This window comes from Prinia subflava, chromosome 25 (assembly GCF_021018805.1).
Source record: "Prinia subflava isolate CZ2003 ecotype Zambia chromosome 25, Cam_Psub_1.2, whole genome shotgun sequence".
Taxonomy (NCBI): Eukaryota; Metazoa; Chordata; class Aves; order Passeriformes; family Cisticolidae; genus Prinia; species Prinia subflava.
Genome location: NC_086271.1, coordinates 5,998,562 through 6,018,794, shown reverse-complemented (window position 1 = coordinate 6,018,794; position 20,233 = coordinate 5,998,562). Strand labels below are relative to the sequence as shown.

Here is a 20,233-nt window from a genome sequence, read left to right as displayed (position 1 = left end):
GGCTTGGAGGAGGGGACAGGCTTCGGGAAAGGGACAGGCTTCGGGAGGAGCGGCCTCGGCGAGGAAACGCCTCCCGAGCGCGCTTTACGGCCGGGCGAGCGGGCACGTCAACAGCTATGGCGGAAGGGGAAGAGGCGCCGCCGCCGCCGGGCAGCTGGTGAGTTATGGGGGTGTGGGCGCCCTCCCTCCCGCTCGCCTCCCTCCCCTCTGCAGCGGGGACGAGGGGAGCGAGGCCGGAGCGCCCTGCCCGCCGCCGCTCTCCCCCCGGGAGCCGCCGCGCTCGGGGCGTGTGCGGGGTCGCGCTGGGAGCCCGCCCGGAGCCCCCCGCAAACGCCGGCGCTGCTCGGCGGCTCCGGCGCCCCAGAGAGGAGGGGGCCCGTCAAAACACGGGCGAGACACAAAACGAGGGCCGTGCCCAGCCTGGAGCCAGGCGGTCGCTCCAGTTTAAATGACAGCTTTAATATGCGGTAGGAGCTGCTCCAGGAGTCTGCCTGGAGTGGAGTTGCTTTGTTCAGTTCAGCTTTCCCTTTCGCTGCGTGCTTGGTCCCAGGAACAGGTGACAGCAGTGGGTCCTGCCTCGTTTTCTGAATGATTTTGCACCCTCCTTTAGCACAGCTATTTCTTATAATGGATTTTACGTTGAACCTCTAGGACAAGAATAGAGACTATTTCTGGAGCGTGTATAGGATCATTTTGATGGTAACAGCGATGTGATTTTAGTATTTGTTGCATGTGTCTTGACTCAGGATTGCCGAGGCTTAAATAAACACTGTGTTTAAACACTGAAACTATTCTTACTGCATCCAGCACATCCATTTGCGCCTTCACTTTGTTTTTGTCTTTGCGCTTCTGCATTGCATGTGATTTCCTTCTGTGGCTCTGTGCCACACCATTGCTCTTTGTCCTCTCCACGTATATGCTTTTCAAGCAGTCACTTTACAGAGCTGCTTTCTATGATCACTTCCAAGCTGATGTTTTTGCTTTTAGGCTCTATTTGGTGTGGCAGATTCAGAGTTTGCTGCAGACTGAGCCTAGCTTCTTTGTGCTTAGTTATCTCACTGTAAAGAAGCCAGAACACACACACAGGTGTAGGTGGAACCTCTTCTTGGTCTAGGTTGGTTCTACAAATACAGCTCTTGGTTAAAACAACTGAGTATGTTTAACTAGAAAATGAAAGTTAGTTGGTGTCATTTTTTATTCTTGTTGTTTTTTGGTTTGTTTTTTTTTACTTTTAGTTACAGCCTCAAAATTTATAAAGCTACTTCTATAAGCACAGTGTTGCATAGACATTATTTCTAAATACAGGCCTGACTGTTGGGCCCTATAATTACAAATACGAGGATGGACTCACTGACAGTGCACTCTTGACACTTTGAAATATAATCCTGGTCACTGAATAAGAGACATACTTCAAATACATCTGGAAAAAATACTTCAGATGACTTCCATTACTAATATTAGAATAATATTGGTGTCTCCCAGATCACAAAACTTCTCCAGAATTTCTGTTAAGGATGAGAACAAGTGTGTTTCCAGACACATTTCAAGGCACAGCCTGCATTGTTGATATTCTGATTGGCAGCTTCAAAACTAGAGTGAATTTAATATGCTGATGGTACTAGAAAATGCAAACTTGAAGGCATTTGTTAAAACCGATTTAAGGCTTTATGGGAACAGTTAAAGAGTTTTATGATTAAATGCTACATTAATAGGTGACAGTGCATCCTGTTACTAGAGCTGTGTGCTGTGAGTGACAATGTTGCATTCCTTATTGCCTGCTTAGAAACTTTACATGGCATTTTGGGTTTGTTTTCCTGTTCTGTTTTTTGTTTGTATCCAGTTTCAGTGGAGTATTTGCTTTTTCATTTATCCATAAGTGTTGTCTTGTATTCATGTTTCAATGCTGTGAACAGTTGTTATTGAAAGAGCTTTTTGGTGTAAATTACTACACTATCGTATTTTGAAGTATATAGGATTTCAAATCTAAAAAATACCCAAACATATAATGATCCATATGTATGCCTGAGCCTATTAGGAGCAAAACTGGCAGTGCTGGTTCCGTGTCCTCTCTTCACTTCCTTAGGAGGATTAAAAGGCAGATGGAATTTTGTGTTCAGAGGCTGTTGCAGCACCTTGAGTGTGTAGAATCCAGATGTGGATCTATGCTTGCTAACATAAAATTCCCTGTTTGTTTTCCCTGTGTTAACTTGTCATGCAGTGCTGGTGTAAGGGGTTTGGGTGAGGGTGTCACAAACTAATTATTAATTAAACCCTTCAATGTGTGTACTGACTGCTTGGTGTTTTGCGCAACAAAACCCAGGGTACTTCGCCACTGCACAACAAAATAAAATTAAGAAGAAAACCCAGCATCACCACTACCCCAAACTTTTGTATAGAGAAAGATGAGAGTGTAATTTTTTTCTCTTCAGTAGGTACAGGAAATTGTTGTCAACAGTTTTGATTTAAAAATGAGCAAAACCGGATAGACCTTGTTTGCTAAATGTTTCTTTTGAGCTATTTGGCATATACTCAAAAGCTAATTTGGGAAATTGCCAGCACAATTTTGTTCTGGAAGACATATCTGTCCAAAGGTAAGAATGCTGTGAAACACAAAGGAGGCAGGCTACTTTCAAGCTGCTGTGAAGTGTTCTTTGTTTCTTTTTTTTTCAGTCTGCTTATTTGTTTATTTTCCTCATAATTTCAGTTGATGAGTACATCTAGTCAGTAGATTGTATAGACACAAATAAGATGGTCTGTTATTAGTTAAAATGTTTGTAATTGGAAGTTATAGATTTTTCTCTCTTCATTTATCAAGGAAATCGATGATTTGGACCTTATTTTTCTTGTTCAGGTTTTCAAACAGATTAATGGTTATGAATTAATTTCTAAAACCTTTTTGCAAGTGTTTGTTTAATACTCAAGCTTCAGGAAACTTGCTCAAGTAGTAATTTTTAAGATCTGTACTTGGAAAATCAGGACCTGAAGTAACTAAATATAACTGTAACCACAGATGGAATTGTTCCTGTGTGTTTAACGTTGCATTGGAATAACCCATCTTAAGGGACCCAAAATGCACTGCAACTGCCTAAGACAACAGGGGGACAAATCTGGTTTCCATATATCTTTCCCATTCTCACAATCTGGCTAATTAGACCTTGGAGCTGTGGTATTTCTTCTGAAAGCCCATGAACAAGAACAATCCTTTCCAGTTAAGCATGAAATCGAAGAAAAAATGTCAGGGAATTGTTTTTTTCCAAAATTCTGTAGGAGAATAATAGATGGTTCAGTGGTGTGCTGGGTACAATGGCTATTTTGAAGCAAATGTGAGGGATTGATTTTTGTTTGTTTGTTTTCAATAGAGAACAAACACTCATTAATTTCAATTCAATATGGCTCTTGTTGAGGCTTTTTCCTGGTAGTCAGGAAAATCCTGAATTAAAAGTATAATGGCTTCTATAGTAATAGCTTCTAGTAATAACTTCTATAAAAGTATGAAATTGATTGTAATATTCTTAACACTTTATGGAGTTTATTGATCACTTACTATTATCTTTCCTGCTGTTCACATTCCCTTCACTAGTATTTATGAGTGATGATTACCAGGTATCTCAGTCATATACAAGTAATACTTAGAAAAAGTGGCTTAAGCTGAATTCCCAACAGTTGATCAATTTTTCTTGCCACCACTTGACACATCTTAAGTTTAAAAAGGTCCTGTTTAATATCTGTGAAGATAGCTACTTACTGATTATAGTATGTCACCAGACTGGCATGAATGTAAGAGATCCTTCTGTAAGTGTGGAGATGTACTGCAGATACACTAATAGGAACATTACGTATTTTGACATTTTGAACAGTGTATCATGTGGGAATTTACCTGTCAGGCCATGGCTCGAGTGTAGAATTCTGGAATTCTACACATCTAACCAAAATTTTGAGTAGCACCTAGGAACAGGCACTGAAGCCATGGCAGAGCAGAAAGTGCAGATGTTCGGGTTGGAGGAGTTTGCCCCTAGGGAGAAGTGCTGCTTTCTGTTCAAAATAAGTGTCATAGCTGTCCATGTGAACAGAAGACTTTATAGCTGCTCTTCACTCATGAAAGACAAGGATCCAGATTGCTAGGGGTTTACTGGAATATTTATAAAACAACGGAGAGAAATGAGGTAAAACAGCAAGTGGACACGTGTTTAAGTGTTGAAGTCACTTTCATGTTTTGTACTTTGCAAGCTAGCCTGAATAAAAGTTTATTAGCGAAGAATTTACTTAATCTTTGAAAAGTCCTTACTTACAGCCTGTGAGCAATCTTGCACTTGATGGAGGAAATGAGCACCTAATTGAATCACAGCAGAACAAAGTATTTTTCCCCCCACTATTTCATTTAACTCCTTGTTGGTAATGCATCCCATCTCTTCGTGTGGCAGATGGGCATGTCAGTGTCTTGCTTTGTGAGGCATTTGCCTCTCACCTTTACAGTATAGAAAGTGAGGGTGACAGCACGTGGAAGAAGTTTCTGCAAATGTTTAGTATATTGTCAAGCAGAAGCAGCAAACATTTGCAGATACCACGCTGAACTCGGTGTTAACCCATGCACAGCTTTTGGAATGCTGGGTACTAGTAACTGCTAGAATTAGTACTTGTGGGTTTGTGAAACATTCTTTGCCAGGTGATTCTGTAATTAGTGTAGATGTAGTTTTAAGTGTTGTTTCAATTAAAAATTACTTTTTTATTCTCAAAAGAGTTTCTTTGGGTGACATAGAAACAAAGTTAAAGTTTTGCAATTTAGGACCTTTCTACTAGAAATGGAACTTGTACACAGCTGTTGCATTCATTTCCACATACCTGTGTAATTCTTGGATATAGTTGTATCAGCTGGTTATGTTTTGTGTGCTGTAATTCAAGGCCTGGCTGTTGCTCTCTAGTCTGTTTTTCATACACAGTGTTCACAGAAACGTGCAATATGTTGAAGTGCACCTCATTCTCTCCAGCTGGTGTTTGATGTTGGCTTCTGTTGAAGCTAGATCATCCTAGAGTTCATGCAGTTCTGCTGAGAGCTAGGAGGTCTCTTTGTGTAGATGTCCTGGAAATAATTGAATTTATTCAGTGCTAACCGATCCATTAATTTAACTTTGCAGGCATTGACCATTATGTACACAACTGGACAACAGGATAGGTGATGGAAGTGCAAGTGTGCTTCCATATTCTGTTTTCCCTCCATTTCTGCCTGGAGGAAGGGATTGCCAACCTGTGCAACCTGTATCCCTATACAAAACAGACTTCGGGATTTCTTTTTTTTTTTTTTTTTTTTTTTTTTTTTTTTTTTTTTTGTAATATTAAAAATGTGAGAAAATAAGGCAAGTCAGTCTCTTTGTAATCTATGTTTTCTTTCATCCAAATTTACAAAATTACTTGAAGAAAATAGAGTTGTACCCCAGTGTATACTTGAAATATGATTTAAAATGCAAACCAAAAAGTAGTGACAAAGAAACTGGCTGGTACAAAGCAAGGGAAATGCTTATTCTTCAGACCTGTAAATATTTCAAGAAGGCTTGAGTAAAGCTAGCCAAATATCTGCATACTTTCTTCAAGGTCTAAGATTCTAATCTATTTGTGCAAAAGGATGTTATTTAGAAAATCAGCAATGTGTGTTTGAAGTTTTCAGGAGACCAAGCTTGTGAACCTTTACGTGAAGGAGTTAGTTGTGAATAAATGGAAATTTAAGTAGCCAGGAGTTCAACAGCTGACATTCTTTTTCTGTGGCTATTTGAATTGACTACATGGTAGGCATGGAGTAATAGAGATTGTACTGATAACAGTTCAACATCTGTTACTGCATGTCTATAAATAGATGTGTTATTCACCAAGAATGCATCTTCCCACGTGAATATCTGGAGAAACAACCCTGTTCTTTGTTTTGCTCTGGCTGTAAACCTCCTGGATGTGTTTAATTCACTAGGTATCTGAAGCAAAGCTTTTCTTAAGGCAGATGTCAGAGCAAGTAGAGAAGAATTAAGAGGATATAGCAAGGGAGAAGTTTTGCCTGTGGGGCCTATGTGTCACTGCCATTGCTATTTTTCCAGTGAACCTGTTTTGCCACTGCTCTGCTACATGTTACTGAAATCCTGAAATCATCAGATGTGGTTCTCCCATTGCTGACAGCATGGAAACATTGAACCAGGCTGCAGAAGCTGTCAGAGAGATTGTAAAGTAATCATTCCTGAATGCTGAGTTCCTTCTTATCTATAATGCTTGGGAACTTTTGTTGTCTTACTACAGCAGTCGTCATTAATGTTTGCCTTGTCAGCTTGTGTATTTTTCTGCTTTCTATGTTAACGTTTTTGTATGTTTTAATTCAGACTTGTGCATATGTCCACACTTAAAATACTGGAACTATATAAAAATTTGAGTTTGACTAAAAGGATTTTTCCCATTTTGGGGAAAGGTGAGGTTAAAAGCTGACTGTTCTAAACCTTGGAAATAAGTGTTCTGTTTTCTAGGACATCTAATATTTTATTTAAAATAACTCCACTGTCTAATTTAGGTGCAATGTTTGCTTTGTGTGTGTGTGAAAACTTATTGAAATTGAAAGTTGTAAACTGCAATTGTATTTGCATTTTTATGATACGTTTTACAACATTGTCACTTAATGAAAACAAAAAAGCAAATTTCTTTTTTCTTTTATGTAAGTTAAATGGAGTTACAAGCAACCTTAAAGTAGAGGAAAAAATAACATTTTGCAAGCATTTGTTTTTAGTAATTTTCAAGTTGTCTTATACCTTTGCATATGTGTTGGATTTGCCTGACAGTAGCCTTCAGTCTACATAAACATTGAAAAATAGTATAATTGATTTTTTAAATTATGTTTCATTATTTTAGGATAAAAGATCTTGCAGACGCTCTAGAAGAAGGAGGTTGTGATCTTGAAACTGTGAGAAACATCATCCAAGGAAGGCAATTGCCCGCTGATCTAAGGGCCAAAGTCTGGAAGGTAAATATGAGCTTAAATCAAGAAGCAGGAAACACTAGAAGTTGTATTTCATTTGAGGTAAAAGATTTAATTGCCAGGCATCTCTACTACATCTAGAAGAGATGTAGTACTGGGATTTTAATATGCGTCTGTGTTGATTCAGTTTAAGAATAGTTCTTTTATTTTTATTTTTTTTTAGTTACTGGGTTCAGTAATTCAACAACTGCAAAAAGACACTAAAATATTTAGAGGGCTTTCTACTTTTGTTTTCAGATTGCACTTAATGTTGTAGGAAAGGGGGACAGCCTGGCATCCTGGGATGGCTCCTTAGACCTACCTGAGCAGAGTATAATTCATAAGGATTGCCAAGAGCTCATTGGTAAGTTCTGTTACATTTAGATCATCTGTGTGAAAACTTCTGTATTCTCAGTTGTCTTGAGACTTTTTTCAGTTAATTTATCTGAATGATGTTTACATTTTGGAGGAAGCTTTGAGGAGGAAGATGAAAGAGCAGATAAAAATCACTAAGAAACTGTAAGAAAACAAATAGTATCTTAACTGTACACAGACGTTTTGGGAGATGACATCGTGGGAGTTTAAAGTATTAGCTTGTAAATGATAGTTTGCATAGTCAGAAAGCTTTGAGAGATGAAAACATGGTAATTGTTTTCTAAGCTCCATCTTTTAAAGCAGACATTCTTTGTATAATGTCAGGTTTTTATTTGTGGGAGGCCTGGTTCTTAATCTGAAAACCTGCTGTAGCACAAAAAATGCATATAATATTTGAGAGAAGAAACACATTAAACATTTTGGACTTTAAAAACTCTTTTAAAGGAAGCTACTTTTTAATAGCATTTTCAGCTAAAATGCAAGGCAGTGTTTGTGCAAGCAAGGGGCTGCCAGGAGAGAGGAATAATACTCTGGTGTGTCTGCAAGGAGCAGCCACAGGATCTGCTTGGCAGCTCATTACAGAACTGGTCAAACCCCTGGAGTTTGTCAACAACACTGATAGCAGTGATCACTTGAGGGAATCAATGCTGATAAATCATAAATCAAGATGCATCTCACGACTTCAATAAGAGAATCTTCTAATTTATTACCTATCACTTTATTTATTCTTGTGCAATCTAAAGTTAAGGCAGAGGATGGAGTTGATGCATGTGTACATACCTACCATTTTTGAAATGCAGTTCTACACTTTCTAGCCTTAGGGTCTAGTAGGACTTATTTTCCTTCTCTCTGTCCTATAAAGGAAAGAGATGGGGGTGGAATTTCCACTCTTATTTAATCACAGTCTCTCTTCAGGAAGATGCAAAATGTCCTGGTTGTATTCATGACATACAAAATTAAGCACTTCGGTTTCTGATAGTTCTCTTTTTGTATTTATTGGCAAATGTTTTGTGATATGTAAGGATTTAAACTGATAAAGGGAAGAAATGTAAAGTTACTTCAGAAAGAAGGTTATATGGAGACTTCATTTTTTTTGTTGGCTTGTTTCTATTTCAATGTTTCAGCAAAGCAAGTAGTCTCCAAATTTAAAGTATATCCTCAGTTGGCATGAGTTTTATGTACTGTTTCATTTTTCTGAGAGGCAGAGAAAAGGAATGCCAAATATTGACTGGCTTTATGGGAAAGTGTTAAAGACTTCCGTAATAAAAAATTATTAACAGTAGTGAGACTTGTGGTCTTCTTGTAACTGAGGGGGAAAGGTGTTTCCTAGAAATTTAATGCCACTACGTTAATGTAGTAGGTACAGATCTCTTTCCCGCATCCTGGACATAAAAAATTGTGATTTATAACTTAATGCTCAAATTCGAGTCTGTAAGCCTAGCTGAACAAAAACTTCTGATTTGGATAAATTTGCATGTCAGTCAGCTTTTGCGGAATTGAAGGTATGCATTGTGGTTGATCCATGTTGAAATTCAAATTAATTTGTTATGGAGTTGAGCCTAAGTTGTGTGCTGAGCACACCAAATAGGAGTAGAAGAGCAGCATTCTGTGCATTGAAAGAATCTACCTCCTTCTTTCATGCAGAATCTGGAACCCCCAAACTACTTTCATCCTCTTGTGGTATTTAAATGATATTTGAATGTCTTATCCTACTGGGTTTATAAAATCACTTGTGTTTTGATACCTTTTTTAATGCCTTTCTGTTAGAATCCAAATAGCCAGCTGTTTGTTTGTCTGGTTTTGTCAGGTTTTTTCCCTGAGCAGTCCCTATTGGTGCAATTCTGCTATGAAATAATCTCATCCAGTTTCTCTGAAAAGCCTTTAACACAGTTTATATCACTGTGCCTGTTTCAGACCAGCTGTCGGTGCCAGAAGAGGAGAAGTCAGTGTTAACTTTGGATATTGAGTCCATCATTACTTTTTATTGTAAATCCCGCAATGTCAAATACAGTTCCTGCCTGGGCTGGATACACCTGCTCAAACCCCTGGTGCACCTTCATTTGCCCCGCAGTGATTTGTACAACTGCTTCTACGCTATCATGAATAAATTCATTCCAAGGTAAAACTCTTCCATAGGTACTCTTTTTTTTGGCAGTAGGAGTGTTCTGTGAAAGATGTGCATGTTGGTTTTGGCTAGAGCAGCACGGTTTGTAGCCATGTGGTCAGATTCCTTCATGTGATCATAAATGTCAGTACCTGTTGGTTTGAAATCCAGGACATGATTGTGTTGGTTTAAGATGCCAAAAGTTAACATGTGACTGATCTAGACTCAGTATGCCTTTTAAAGAACTGTCCTTTCATGCAATATCAAAAACATGTGTTTATGAACTAATTCACGTAGCTTATGTAGAACTGGGGGTTTGTTCCCTTTCCTAGCATTTTTGGTATCTAAAATACTTCTATTCCTTCAGAAACAGTAATTCATAAGCACTAATTAAATCTTAAAATCTCTTTAGAAGTAGTTGATATTTTCCCTATGTTCTATTGAGTTGGGTCTGATTTTTTTTTTAAGTTGCTAGATATTTTTAATGACAAATACTAAATTTGTGCTTTTCATGCTGTTATGTAGGTGCTCTCATTAAAGTAAGTTCTTACATATGTTGGAGAACCACAATACTTCAACAAGGCTGGATAATCTGTAATTAAAGACCTTAGTCTGATTGCCTGGAGAGGAGATTCCAGCCTGGCTGATGGATATGTGCCCAAAATATGAAAAGTGCATGTTTGCTGTAGTGGCAGGAAGCATTTATGATTCCTGTCACTTGACTCAGCTCGTGTCCCTTTCTGCTCTGGAACACTCTTGGGCTCCGTGAGCAGTTTGGGGATAGTGGCACTGTGGTCACATAACTCGTGTGCTTTCAGCTGTGGAAGGCTTGCAGAGTATCTGGCATTTGAGCTTCTGTGTAGGAATCTAGGTGGTGTTTCAAGGAGATGTAGACTGTTGTCCTGGTTTTTTCTCTTCAGTGGGAGAATGAAAGATATAGAAAGGCAATTTATAGTAGATCAGTGATTCTCTGCTTCATTGGTACCATGCTTGTCTTGGTTTGGGATTTCAATCTGTTTTAGATGCTTCTGTATTATGTAATTTGTCAAGTATTGACAGTATTTCACTCTGCTGCCTTGTTAGTTTAGTGGGTGTTTCAGTGTTTGTGGGTTTTTTGTTGGTTTGATTTGGTTGGTTGGTCTTTTGACTCCTGAGGCAAGTTGACTTCATGATCAGTCCCTGTGAATTAAAAGAGCAATGTGCAGGAAATTACATAATCACAGATAGTAAACAATTGCTACTGTAAGTCTGAAAACTGCAATATTGCAGAGGAGTTTATTATTTTCATTGCTACTTTTTAGGGATTGTTTTATGAAGGGAAGACCCTTTCATCTATTTAGACTGTTGCTTCAGTACCATGAGCCTGAACTCTGCTCCTTCCTTGATACCAAGAAGATGACTCCAGATTCGTATGCACTCAACTGGGTAATAAAGTGAAAGTAGGGAAACATAATGAAAAATAAATTTCTGTTACAATTTAAGTTTATGTTGCCAGTTTATCTAAGAGTAGTACAAGCAATTAGAACTGCATATATTAAAATAAATTGCATGTTTTAATACATTGTGGGCTTTTTGTCTTTAGTGTTTAGCATGAGGTATGAGGTCTTGTTAATGTCACATTTGTGTTGTACTGAGACCTTATTGAGCATCAGAGGCTCGAAACTTCTTGGAGTAAGGGAGAGTGAGAGCAGCTGACTACTGAAAAGCAAGAAGCCCTGATGGTAGTTTTGGTTGTGGGCAGCTGTATGTTGTAGATATGGATAAACATCAGTCTAACAGGTCTTGTAAAGCTGAGGTTTGAATTATTTTAAAAACCTCCCTGCTAAGACATATAAGTCTTTTAGAATTTAGGCACCTATATTTTACAACCTTTAAAGCATTACTCATTTCCTCTTCAAAACTGCCTCAGATTGTGGGTAGTTACAACGATGCTTACCTCAATAATTTTTTATAAAATTTCTATATCAGGACTACAACAAAATTTTTGTTTCAATGGTACTTAGTGTATGCAATACAAAATCATGATACTGTGCTTGCACAGGCCAAGTCTGTAATTTAATAGAGAAAGCTTTGACCCATGAACTCTTCTAAGTTCTTCTTTCATACTCATTGGCTATGTGAAATTTTTTTCAACTTTGTGTATTTTCAGTTAAAGAAGACTGAAATGAATTATTAAACTGTGAGGTCTGTATTTTGGTTTTGGTTTTTATTTTGTTTGTTTTGGCTTTGTGTTTTGGTGGGTTTTTTTAAGGCTACTGCCAATTTTACTATAAAAGTCCATCTAGGAAAAATTTTCATCTTCTCAAAATCTGCCTTTTGCCAGTCTAATGAGCCTTCAAAAGAGAAATCAGGTCTTTTTTGGCCACTCAATTTCCTTTTTTAAATAGAATTTTCCTTAGTAAATATAAAATTCTTTGAAGTTGTATACTAGAATTTTGCAACCTAATCAGAAAAAGGATCTTCTGTCTGAAAGGTGGTAGTGAAGTAAGCTGGTGTGGCTGCCAGTCCTCAATGCCATGCTTCCTGTGTACAATTCTAGGAAAAAACCTTCAGTTTCATTTTATGTAATGAGATTACAGTAAAATTCCCTGTTTCATCTGTGAAAAATCTCAGTCTATATAGGTGTATCTCTAATACTTAGAAATACATAAGCAACATACAGAGACCTGCCACTGTCATCTTGTTCATGGATGTTTTGTCTTCAGTTGCATTTGAGTTAGAATTGAGTGGTTCTTTTTATCTTTTGCCATAAAACTGTACTAGGAAGTGTTGAAATATTCCATGATAGTGTTTTAAAGCAGGTACCAAGCTTGTGAAAGCTGTAGCTGTGTTGGTACAGAATTTGTGTGCATCAGCAAGTTCAGTAAGAGCCCTGTGAAGTCAGGTGGCCTGTATTTGATTTAGGTGTGGTTGTAGACCCATCTGGCATGTATGGGAAGCAGTTCCTACCTTTTATCTGCTTTGAACCTGGTATATCAGAGAGGATGTATTTCCAAGTGGGAGCATGGGAACAGGCAAAGAGTTTCTTAAATGGTAATGAAAATTTTCTGATGCTTGCAAATGTTTAATTACTCAGTCATAAAGCATCATAATGTAATGCTAAGTAAGTGATGTTGTCAAACTAATGTGAACCATGTTCAATTAGCCCAATTCTACTGTGGAAAATAAAAATAATTATGTTTGCAGGATCCTTTCAAAGCCCTAATTGCTATGCTATTAGAGTAAATATATTCTCTTATGATTATCTTGTTGGTGTAATTGGTATTTAGCAGTGGCTGTGAGTGAAACAGTACTCCAGCTTCATTGTGTTATCTGTGGGTGAATTTGCAAGGCTGGCAGTGTACAGCCAACTTTGCCTTCACAATAGTCATATTTATTCACAGATAATCTGTAGTCTTGTGCACTGTTTCCATAAAAATTGTTTTAGAAATTAGAACCATCCTTCAGGATGCTGTGCAGACACAGGTTTTGTCATAAGTTTGTTGGGTTTATTTTCTTTTAGATATCTGGTATCTCTGTTAAAAATGTATTCCTGATGAGATTGTTCCTGGTAATTGCTTTTTCTCACATCATTTTCCAAATTTTTAGCTTGGAAGCCTCTTCTCATACTACTGTTCAGCTGAAGTCACTCAGGCAATATGGGATGGATACCTACAACAAGCAGATCCATTCTTTATTTATTTCTTGATGTTGATCATCCTTGTCAATGCAAAGTAAGTGTATAGTTAATTCTTTGGGACATTCTTTGCTGACACTGTTTTAATCCAGGTTTGTTTCATTTTGGTTTTACTGACAATCTATGCCTGTGACTTTACTGTTTTCAGAGACGTTATCTTAGCACAAGAATCAGATAAAGAAGAAATGATAAGTAAGTACTTCTCTTACATAGCTGCAAGTGAAATATTTACTATATACTGTAATCCCCATTTATTACTATTTTTGGTGCTAAAGAGCTAGGTTGTTAATTTCCATCTGATTTTTCTCATTAATGAATCCCTTCACCCACTAATTCCTTTCTTACTGTTCTTTTGCTGCCCTGTCCTTGACCTTCTTTCCTTGTTCCTTTTAGTATTCCCACACCTAGTTTTATACTTCAGTTTGAAGTACTGGAAACAATCACCAAAACCTGGTCTTTCTAAGCCCAAAGCAACAGCTGTCAAATCCTTCTTTAGATCTACTGCACCTGTTGTATTTTCTGGATTGTCTTCATGCACACTTGATTTGAGCCTAATTCATTGTTTTTATAGAAAATGCATTAAATTTCAGTGGAAAATTTAAACAACTCTTGCCTTTGTATTTTTTTTTACATACATAGTACAGTGTAATTTGTAATCTCTAGTAGTTCAAAATGAGAATGCTTGGAATTTTGTGGCTTTTCCATACACTGCAGAACTACACCCTTGAGTTATCCTGGACAGAGAACAGTGCTACTGATTAAGTACTCATTTTAAAGGATTCTCATGATCAGAGCTCTTTAGAAAAGTAGCTGACTTAGAGTTAGAACTGAAAGCTGAAACTGTACAGAAGTAAGAATGTGGTAAAAATAATTTGTATCCAAGGTTCAAACATCTAGTATAAGTTTTATAAGTTAATAAGGAGTAATAAGTTTTAAATAACTTTTTATAAGTTAATAAGGAGTATTTCCTGTATCTTCACTTTTCATCTGGAGGGTGGATCAATATTCATGTTTAATCAGTACACTAGGTTGTTATGCCTTATTAAAAATAAGTTCTTTTATGATCTATGTTGCTTGATTTCTGTGCCTGAAATAGTGTTGCATTTATGTTGTTTGTCTGTCTCAGAAGTCTTAGAAACATCACCAGCCAATTTCAATTTAGAGGATATAGAAGATCTCTTCTCTTTGGCACAATATTACTGTAGCAAAACTCCGGCTTCTTTCAGGAAGGTAATAACAGTAATTTTGAAATTCTCTTCTTTTTGGCGAGTGTTTAAGCTCCTGCTGACAGTAACTCTGAGTATTTCATTGCAATGTTTTTTTTAAACAATTTTTTCATGTTGTTACTCTAGTGGAATTTACTGTTAGGATCTTTGAAAGATAAGGTTAATGAAACATATTAGAGAGAAGCTTCCTTGCAATATTCTCACTTGATGACTGATAACCTCATTTTCCAAACGAGGTTCTTGTAAAAACTGATGAGGCTAAACTTCACATTGGCACAATTGCATTGTAGTACACTGCACAGCAGTGCTAGCTGTATTTACAACAAAGAGGAAAAAGTCTCTTACTAGAGATAAATCTGTTATCACCTACACTGTTTTTGCAGCTCTTCTTACTCATGATATCTGACTTAGTGAATGAATGAAATCAAAGTATTTGATAGCCATTGCCCTCGGCTTGTATGTACTTTCTCTGATGTGTGTAGGCAGGTATGGGAGGGGTTTTTGTGGGGAAAAAACAAAACAAACAACTAAACCACAAATTCCAGAGGCACTGCATTCTGTTGGCATGGCCAAAGTGGTGAACAAGCGTGTTTGTAATGTAACTGCAGACCTTGGCAAGAATTTCAGTTAATCAAAAGTTTCAGTACTATGTGCACAGGATACTTAATATTTGTGACTTGGTGGATATAGTTTTATTTTTAACTTTCACACATAAAGACATTGCCTTCAGTTAATCTTTTTTTTCCTTGCCTTATTAGGACAACCACAGTCTTTTTGGCAGCAGCTTGCTGGGCCTCAAAGATGATGACACGGACTTGAGCCAGGCTCTCTGTCTAGCAGTTTCTGTGTCTGAGATTCTGCAAGCAAATCAGCAACAAGGAGTCAGTATACTGAATTAATCCTCCCCCTCAATTTTGTAGAAAAGGAGAAGAATCAATCACCAACCATAAATTTTAACTGCTAACAGCACAAATGATTATTTGCTATTTCAGGAAGAATATTTTTGTCTTGAAATTTTCTCCCTTATAATTGATCTCCTGTCTTCAGTGCATTTGTGCTGTAGAAAGGAGCATAGGGGAACTTAAGCTGACTTGAATTTGATGAGTGTGAGCTGAAGGTAGTATCTTACTAATTTGAATTCCTTTCCAAATGTAACTCCTGTAGAGGAAAATTTAAAACTCACCACTCAGTACCTTTGAGAAGAACGCTGTTAAGGAATATCTGTCTTTTGTCAATGAAAGGTTTAAATGAAAAAAATAAAATTTATTGAACCTGTTTCAGTAAAAGTTAATTGGAGGCCCGTATGCTGGGACTTCACTAGAAATATTTAAGACCCATATATGGATCATTATGTAGTTAGATTACAGTGTTTCTTATTGACTACTGCCTTCTTGTAGCAGTTTCCAGGCCCTAGTTTTGTCATGCATAGTTAGAATTTCTTCCTTGCCCAAATAAAGTTAAGCATCTGTTTATATACTGTCCAAGTTGGTGGGATATAAACCCATCCTTATGTGCTGTGCTGATTAGTAGTGGACTCTTGGATTGTCTCATACCCACTATGTTTCCTCTCAGTAGAAATTATATAATTTCCCATATAATGATCCTTTCCCATGCACAAACTCATGTATTAATATGCATCAATATGATGTATTTCCATGCACAAGCTGATACTAGAGTACTACTGAAGGTCTGGTAACTGTAGACAAAATTCAGATTATTCAAATGAAGTAAGATATCTTTTAATAGCTCTTGGTCTCTCTGAGCAGTTCCTGTAGTATTGGAATTAGTATTAGAATGTAACTGGATTCTGTCAATAATTATGCAATTTTAAAATATATCAATTTCTCTTTCAGGAAGGAGTGAGATTCTTTGTCGTGGATTGTCGTCCTGCAGAGCAATACAATGCTGGGCATTTATCAACAGCATTTCATTTAGACTCAGATTTGGTTTGTATGCTTTTTGTTTCTTTACTGATATTTGAATCCTAACTGAGGTAGAAGGGGAGAGAAATGCCTGCCTTTATAAAGTTTCCTTAATTTAGGCTCTAGTCTCTGGACTGCAGTGTCTAGCTGTGTGATGGTAAAGTTTCAAAAATTACCTTCTCTAAAGAAGATGGTAGAACCATCATTTTACTGAGAAGTTTAGTCCTTAGTGACATTAGAATTTGGGATTCCAGACTTCCTGTTATTTGGTTAGGAATGGAAACCCATACAGACTAAAGACTAAATATTGCTTGGAAGAGAAATCTTTTTAGCATCCTAACTTACAGTGAAAGGTGTAATTAATTTTTTAAAAGAGCACTTTTTTTACTTTGCCACTTTCTTTTTTTGCCTCAGCCAGTCTTATTACAGTCTGCTTTTACAGGGCATAGATCTTGAAAAGGATTTGGTCACTTCTTTAAATTTTTTGCTGTACAATAGGAAAGAAAAAGTGCTTAATTTTAGCACTGAGATGTGCTATGGATGAATAACTTCAATATTTTTGTACTTTCTGTTTGATTATGAATTCTTAATTGAATTGTTGTATTTTTCTCTGTCCTTTTTTCTCCCTAAAATCACTTCCATTTCAGCAGTATATTCATCACTTCTAGATTAGCCCTCAACTATTTTACTTTAAGCAGCCTATGGAAGCTATATGGAATGATTTATTTGGATATACACCACAAAAGACTTTTATACCTTAGTTAAGTTCAGTCCTGCATCTAATATCTTTATCTCTGTAATTAAATGTTGCATTATTCAGTATTATATGCACATATGTAAATATAATATTAAATGTAATGACATAGGAGAGAAAAGAGGCTGAAGGGTGACCTTAGTGCTTTCTGTAATTATCTGAAGGAGTTGGAGCAAGATGGGTGTCAGTCTCTTCTCCCAAGTAACGAGCAGTAGGACAAGGGGAAGTGGCTTCACCTTGCTCATGGGGAAGTTAAGGTTGAATATTAGGAAAATTTCTTCCCCAACAGGGTTGTCAGTCATTGGAACAGGCTGCCCAGGGAAGGGGTTGAGTCACCATCCCTGGAGGTGTTTATTACTTGCAGATGTGGCACTTGGGGCCGTGGCTTGGCAGTGGAGAGTTGGCAGGGTGAGATTCATGGTTGGACTCGATGACAAGGGTCTTTTCCAACCTGAATGATTCTTTGATACAGTGTGGTTTTTAACCTAGATCAAAAATCATTTAGGAAAAAACTTCTCCTGTCCTAAGTGAGTGTTCTGCTAGACTTACTTGAATGTCATTTTCAATGAAATAGAAATAAGTATTTTAAATTATTAAGTAGTACAAATAGTAGATAGTATATGAAAAAGGAATCCATGCAAACAAGTCTTAAATTAGATGTGATCTGTTCATATGTATTTAAATTGTATTTTGGAATTAATGGTGGATGAATGTCATCAGGTTCATCCTTGTTTTTAAATGTTCAATGCTAGGAAAATATTATAGGGAAAAGTCTTTGTGATGAAAAGTCATTAATGGAATTTCAGTGCATTTTATATTCCCAAATAATTTATATACATATATATATAAAATATTACAAAAATTATTGTATTGAGAGACAATGGGGAAAGAAAACACTTTCTAATCCATCTCATCTATAGTTAGAGGAAGGAGTGAGATTTAAGACCTGTGTAATAAAGCAGTAGCCTTTATCTCTAGGGAAACCTCAGTTAAAATTCAGCCTTACTTACTGATGGCTAGGTTGTGTACTTGTGACATTGTCCTTCATCATTTAATCCACCGCACAGACAAGATAATGAGACTCCCTTCTGGCCCCTCCCTGCCCCCCTTCAATCCAGTTACAGGTCAAAATTCCCTTATGAGTTTAAGTACCTTCCCCACAAACACAGGTTAAAATTTTAGCTGTATTGAGAAGGTCCTTGTTTCTCCACCTCTTTTATATAGGACTCATGGTTTTGCATACATAGTAAGCCTTCATGTATCCCAGCCTTAACTTTTTGAGGGTACAAAGAATCACAGATATCTCCTTGCACTCTCAGTGTAATTTCTTTTCCCAGTTCTTGATAAGTAAATGAGAAAAAGCTTAGTGGGGAGGCAACAAGAGGAAAACTTTACTGGCATCTAGAAATTCGAGGTAGTTTAAAGGGTTTCAAATCCCCAAAGTTTGAATGTGGGGTTCCCAAGGATGTATAAATGTGGAAACCAGTCCCACTGCTCTACCACCAAATTAACACAGCATGAAAGTTGCAAAGAGTTGTTCCATTATTACTTGATGCCTTCAGAAATAAACTAACAAATGTTAGCTGTATGTCTTTCCTGGGGAGAGCAAGTGGGGTGAGGAAGTAAAGGAGCATTCACAGTGTTCATTGTGTAACATGAGGTCTCAGTCAGGTTCCCTGTGTGAGACTTGCACAGTGCTGATGTTGCCTTGCTTGTGCTCAGATTGTAACCACTCTCAAAGTTTGTCTCCTTTCACAACTTGTGTTACAATATCTTGGTGTCAAACAGCATTTTTTGTTTGTTCGTTCCACAGATGCTTCAAAACCCATCAGAATTTGCACAGTCTGTAAAATCCCTGTTAGAAGCACAAAAACAATCCATTGAGTCTGGCTCCATAGCTGGTGGGGAACATCTCTGCTTCATGGGAAGTGGCAGGGAGGAGGAAGATATGTATATGAACATGGTGTTAGCACATTTCTTACAGGTACAGTTAAATTGCTATTGATTTAACAGCTGGAGTAAAGGGTGTCTGCATGTGTCATTGATGGTGAATGGTAACACATTTTCTCCTTAAAATCTGAACTGCTTTTTACATTAGTTGAGTTTACAGTTTTTGGTAAACAGACTGACCCCTGTTTCATTACCATACTTGCCAATCTCATGCCACAGGTTTTTGCTCTGATCAGAATTATCTTTTCTGTTGCAGAAAAATAAGGAGTACGTAAGCATTGCCAAAGGAGGCTTTATGGGTAAGCTTATTAATAATGAACTTTGACTTGAAAAATCTTGATGTCTTAACACTGTTGGTATTTTTGAGGCTTTTGCTAAAAACCATCTGAATGAATAACAACTAGGTCTCATTTGTCAGGTTTTTGTTTTGTGTAAGTAAACACTGTGGACTTACACAGTTGTGGTTAACTCTTGGGGCTTACCCAAATTTCTGAGTGGTGAAAAATCAATGCAGGAATTAGGGAAATTCCCTCTTCCAACTCGTCATTCTTGATGTTTTAGCCACTGTGGATTGCAGATTCATACGAAGATGCAACTTCATAATTACTATTTACTGTTGTTACAATTTCTTAAATCAGGAGTTCGTAATTCTGCAGTTGATGTTGCTGGAAATAATCAGGCTCTGCAACAGTGGAGATATCTGTGCTACAGTATGACAATAGAGGCGTTTTTAATCAATACCTGTGGTGTTGCAAGAGTTGCCTTCAAGGTCAAAGCAGTGATTTAATTTTAATTGCTGCTGTATTCTAAATGTTTACAAAAATAATTAGTGTATCAGGTAGTTAAATAGATTATCTTAATGCCTTTGTACTAGTGAAAGAAAAGCCAGGGATTATTATAGTGATTGCTGAATTTATCTATTTTATTGAATTGAAGGGAAAAAATTGTTACTGCTTAGTCTTGGGTGTATACAATATTTTCATCAACAGACTAAGTCCAGTGTAATTCTGAGTGTTTTTGATGGCCTTTTAACAGCCCTCCAACAGCACTTAGCAGATATCAATGTGGAAGGACCAGAAAATGGATATGGCCACTGGATTGCTAGTACCTCAGGCTCAAGAAATAGCATCAGCTCTGTTGATGTAAGTGAAATTTCAGTGTGTTACAGTGGGATGGGAGCCCTAGGTACTGATTTTTTTCTTCACATTCCTCATTCTGTTCTGTGAAATGCATTATTGCAAGTCATG

At 37.2% G+C, this 20,233-nt stretch overlaps 1 protein-coding gene across 2 annotated transcripts in view; it reads left to right on the top strand.

The window, feature by feature from the left end:
* The window catches only part of LOC134562003 (TBC1 domain family member 23-like), a 31,727-nt gene continuing 11,494 nt past the window's right edge, over nucleotides 1-20,233 (top strand). For both annotated transcript variants that reach the window (XM_063419423.1, XM_063419422.1), the window contains exons 1-13: nucleotides 1-157; nucleotides 6,874-6,985; nucleotides 7,238-7,343; nucleotides 9,269-9,473; nucleotides 10,760-10,883; nucleotides 13,047-13,171; nucleotides 13,283-13,326; nucleotides 14,261-14,364; nucleotides 15,119-15,241; nucleotides 16,214-16,306; nucleotides 18,850-19,020; nucleotides 19,243-19,285; nucleotides 20,022-20,128. In XM_063419423.1, the coding sequence (XP_063275493.1) occupies nucleotides 117-157; nucleotides 6,874-6,985; nucleotides 7,238-7,343; nucleotides 9,269-9,473; nucleotides 10,760-10,883; nucleotides 13,047-13,171; nucleotides 13,283-13,326; nucleotides 14,261-14,364; nucleotides 15,119-15,241; nucleotides 16,214-16,306; nucleotides 18,850-19,020; nucleotides 19,243-19,285; nucleotides 20,022-20,128 (1,398 nt within the window). In that variant the 5' untranslated portion in view covers nucleotides 1-116. The remainder of the gene's footprint in view (nucleotides 158-6,873; nucleotides 6,986-7,237; nucleotides 7,344-9,268; nucleotides 9,474-10,759; nucleotides 10,884-13,046; nucleotides 13,172-13,282; nucleotides 13,327-14,260; nucleotides 14,365-15,118; nucleotides 15,242-16,213; nucleotides 16,307-18,849; nucleotides 19,021-19,242; nucleotides 19,286-20,021; nucleotides 20,129-20,233) is intronic.